General features: G+C 44.3%; 1 protein-coding gene across 1 annotated transcript in view; it reads right to left on the bottom strand.

Moving 5' to 3' along the window:
* MTMR9 (myotubularin related protein 9) overlaps positions 1-2,739 on the bottom strand; it is a 35,681-nt gene extending 32,942 nt beyond the window's left edge. The window contains exon 1 of the mRNA XM_006906298.3: positions 2,321-2,739. Coding sequence (XP_006906360.1) covers positions 2,321-2,502 — 182 coding nt within the window. The 5' untranslated portion in view covers positions 2,503-2,739. The remainder of the gene's footprint in view (positions 1-2,320) is intronic.
* Positions 2,740-3,273: the final 534 nt, after the last annotated feature.

The raw sequence follows: 3,273 nt of genomic DNA, 5'->3' as shown, positions 1-3,273 counted from the left end.
ACGATCTGGCCCCTACTTATCCTTCCAACCAGTTTCTGCTGTCCCCCTAGTCTCTACCTCTTGCTTACTGCCCTCTAGCCACACTGTCCTCTTTGTTCTTCCTTGTACATGCCAGGCATGTTTATGTTTCAGGTGTCTGCATTCACTGTTCCCAGGCTGAAATGCTCTTTCTTCTGATATCCACATGCTAGCTTCCTCCCTTTATTCGGATGTCATTCATTCACATGTCACTTGTCTTCTCTGAAATTCTAATTTCATTGGCATTCTCTATCGTTCCATTTTCCTTTCCGGCACTTATTACCTGACGTTGGTATATATTTATTTGTTGATTTATCTGAGTGTCCATCTCTTCCTCTAGTACATAAATAAGGTCCTCATCCATCTCAGTCACCACTGAGTCTGCAGAGCCCCAACAGTGCTCAGTACATAGAAGACATATGGAAGTAAATATTTCTTGAAAGCAACAATTAAACAACCTCTGACCTGACCCCTAACTCATGTTCTTTCCATTACATCATGCTGTTTCCCAGGAAAAAAGATAAATGTGTGTACAGTTTGTCATTTATCACCTAACAGATTAACATGGGTCTTATATACTTCTTTAAGCCATATCAGGCCCAGCAAGTAGTAAATGCTAAGTAAATATGGTGAATTGAAAGAGTAAAAAGCAACCATAAAAAGAAGTAAATAAGAAAAAAAAAAAAGAGGTGATGGCATGGAGAAACTCTAATTTGTATTCTGTGGCACCACTGACCATTCAGTGGTCAATCCTTTTATTTTTTATGTGTCTATCAGCCCAAGCCACAGTTAAGAGTTCTGAAAGATAAAAATTAACCAAATGTGAGTCCTAGCTTCAAGGAGCTAACATATATGTAACTATCCAAATACAAATTTTAATACACACTTATGAAAGAGGTATAATTAAGAGCTATAGGATGTCGATGAAGGGAATTACTTCTAGATGTGGGATTAACAGAAGAATCTGTGAAAGAGGTGGCAGTTGAAATAATTAAACTTAATATTGATAGATTGGTAACAGTTGGATTATATTTTATTCATCTTGGTGTTCTTAATGCTTTACAAATTATGTGTAACATAACAACATTTAATAAATGTTTGAGAAACTTGGGAGGAGCAAGGCATTCCAGGCAAAAGAAAGAACATCGGCATAATACAGACATGAAAGAATGCAGGACATGGATAAGCACAAATAAAAATGAGGACTGGCTACTAAAAAATGTTCATGAAAGTGAATGGCAAGAACTAAGGTAGGAAAAATAGATTAGGGTCAGAACATGGAGTGCCATGAATGACAGACTAAAGGGTTTAGAGTTCATTGTGCAGGCAAGGAGAGACCACTGAAAACGTTTACCCAGGTGATCAATCTGGGAAGTCTATTGAGAGCCCTCTGAAAAAAATAAATCGATTACCACTTCACCGATACTGTTTCAAATTCCACCATTAGAAATTACTTTCTTTTAAGGTGTAACCTCTCTAGGAATCTTCTTAATATCCAAATTCTCTTAAGAGGTAATAGAAAAAGCTATCGTCATCCATTTATACTTTAGTGTAAACTGAATTATCAATTTGCATGCTCCTGGCTAGAGTAAGTGTGCAGCCACTAGGGGAATAAGAATTTTGACTGCAGACGGAAGTATAACTTTTTTGAGTTTCAGACACTACTTTGGAAAGACAAAATCTGGGGTGCAAAAAAAGAGGTTAATTAATTAACACCTTTGCTTAAGCACCAACTCTCTGCCCTTTCCAAAAGCAGAACTGAGTAAAGAGAAATAAAAGATACTATAATCTCCCGGAGTGGGAAGTATTAAATGGATAGCCCAGAATGTAATAAGGAGAAATATGATCAACTGCACATTTTTGAGGGGAAAAAAGGTTTTGTGGAATTTAGACAGTACATACTGAGTTCTTTTGAGTTTTCCTCAAAAGTGGAAGTAAAGACTTTACCCAAATCACATTCAATCACAACTTCATGAACTGTGATGGACAATTAATCTGATGGTGCAAGGAGAAGAAATTTTTAAAAGAAAACATTGAAAATCCATCCAAGTAGTGTTATGTACCAAAATGATAATCAGGAAAACAATGTGATAACCCTGGGAATTCCATCCAGATGTAATGGAAAACAGGTATCTCATTTGGATAGTTTTCTGCTTTCTAAAACAATGTAGGCCAGAGAGGGCTCATTTTGCTGGCTAGTTAGGCGACAGGACGCGAAGAAAACACTGGGGCGCGTTTCCTCGGACGTCCACCTAAGGATCCCAGGTTCTCTGCGGAATAGGGCGATGGGATGGGCACTCACCGCTTGTCGATGGCGTCGATGTTTGAATGGAGGAGCCACAACTCCTCCGTGTTGTCCTGCCGGGAGGACAAGATCAGATGGTGGCCAGTCAAACATAAGGTCCCCTCAACGGCTGGATAGAAAGGACGATGCAGCACCACATTGTCCACCCGTGGGGTCTTAATCAGCTCCGCAAACTCCATGTTCCCCAGCGACCGGAGCAAGGGAGTTTCCAATCTGCGAGGTGGAAGGCAGTTACACCGCCGCAGGGCTGAATAAGAGAATGACCCGGCGCAAGGCTGGCCAGAGGGGCGGGGTCCGGGGCGGGGAGGTCGGGCCCCGCCCCAGGCTGGGGTAGGCTAGGCGAGGCCTGTGGCCACTGTCACTGGCTGCGGGAAGACCCGGGCTCGGCCAGGCCAGGGCTTCTCTCCTGCACCTCCGGGTACCTTCAGGGCCAGGACTCCACCAGAGAGAACGCTCCGCGAACAGGCCCAGCCGCCGCCGCCGCAACCTGGGGACCTGGCCTCGAGTGGGCGGGCTGAGGGGAGAAGGAGAGGCCGCTTTAGGGCCAGTTTCCAAGTCCGAGCCGCTAGGAACTCCTGGCGGAAGTGGTTGTTCGTAGCCGAAGCCTAGAGCAACTCCGGGCGGAAGCGGCGGAGCTCGAAACTCGGAAGACACGATATCAGAGCCGGAAGTTGGTCCCTCTCTAGGTCCGAGAGAATGCCTCCGGAAACACAGCTAGAGTCGAAGTTTTGTGTTCCTACCAGAGAAAAGCTCTTTCTACCTTCACACCAGCGCTGTGTTCCCCGGTACCCTTCAAATATTCCGTGTCAGAAGAGGCCAGGGAAGATGGGACGATGAGAAGAAGTCCCTGACCTGCCTCACTCCACTTGAGTGGTAAGCCCTCCAAGGCTCTTCAGAGCGGGGGCTGCTTTAAATTTGGCGATTTTCATCCATTCGCCGTGAAGAAATTG

Source organism: Pteropus alecto, unplaced genomic scaffold (assembly GCF_000325575.1).
Source record: "Pteropus alecto unplaced genomic scaffold, ASM32557v1 scaffold50, whole genome shotgun sequence".
Taxonomy (NCBI): domain Eukaryota; kingdom Metazoa; phylum Chordata; class Mammalia; order Chiroptera; family Pteropodidae; genus Pteropus; species Pteropus alecto.
The sequence above is the reverse complement of the archived record's forward strand: the minus strand, read 5'-3'. Positions and strand labels throughout refer to the sequence as shown.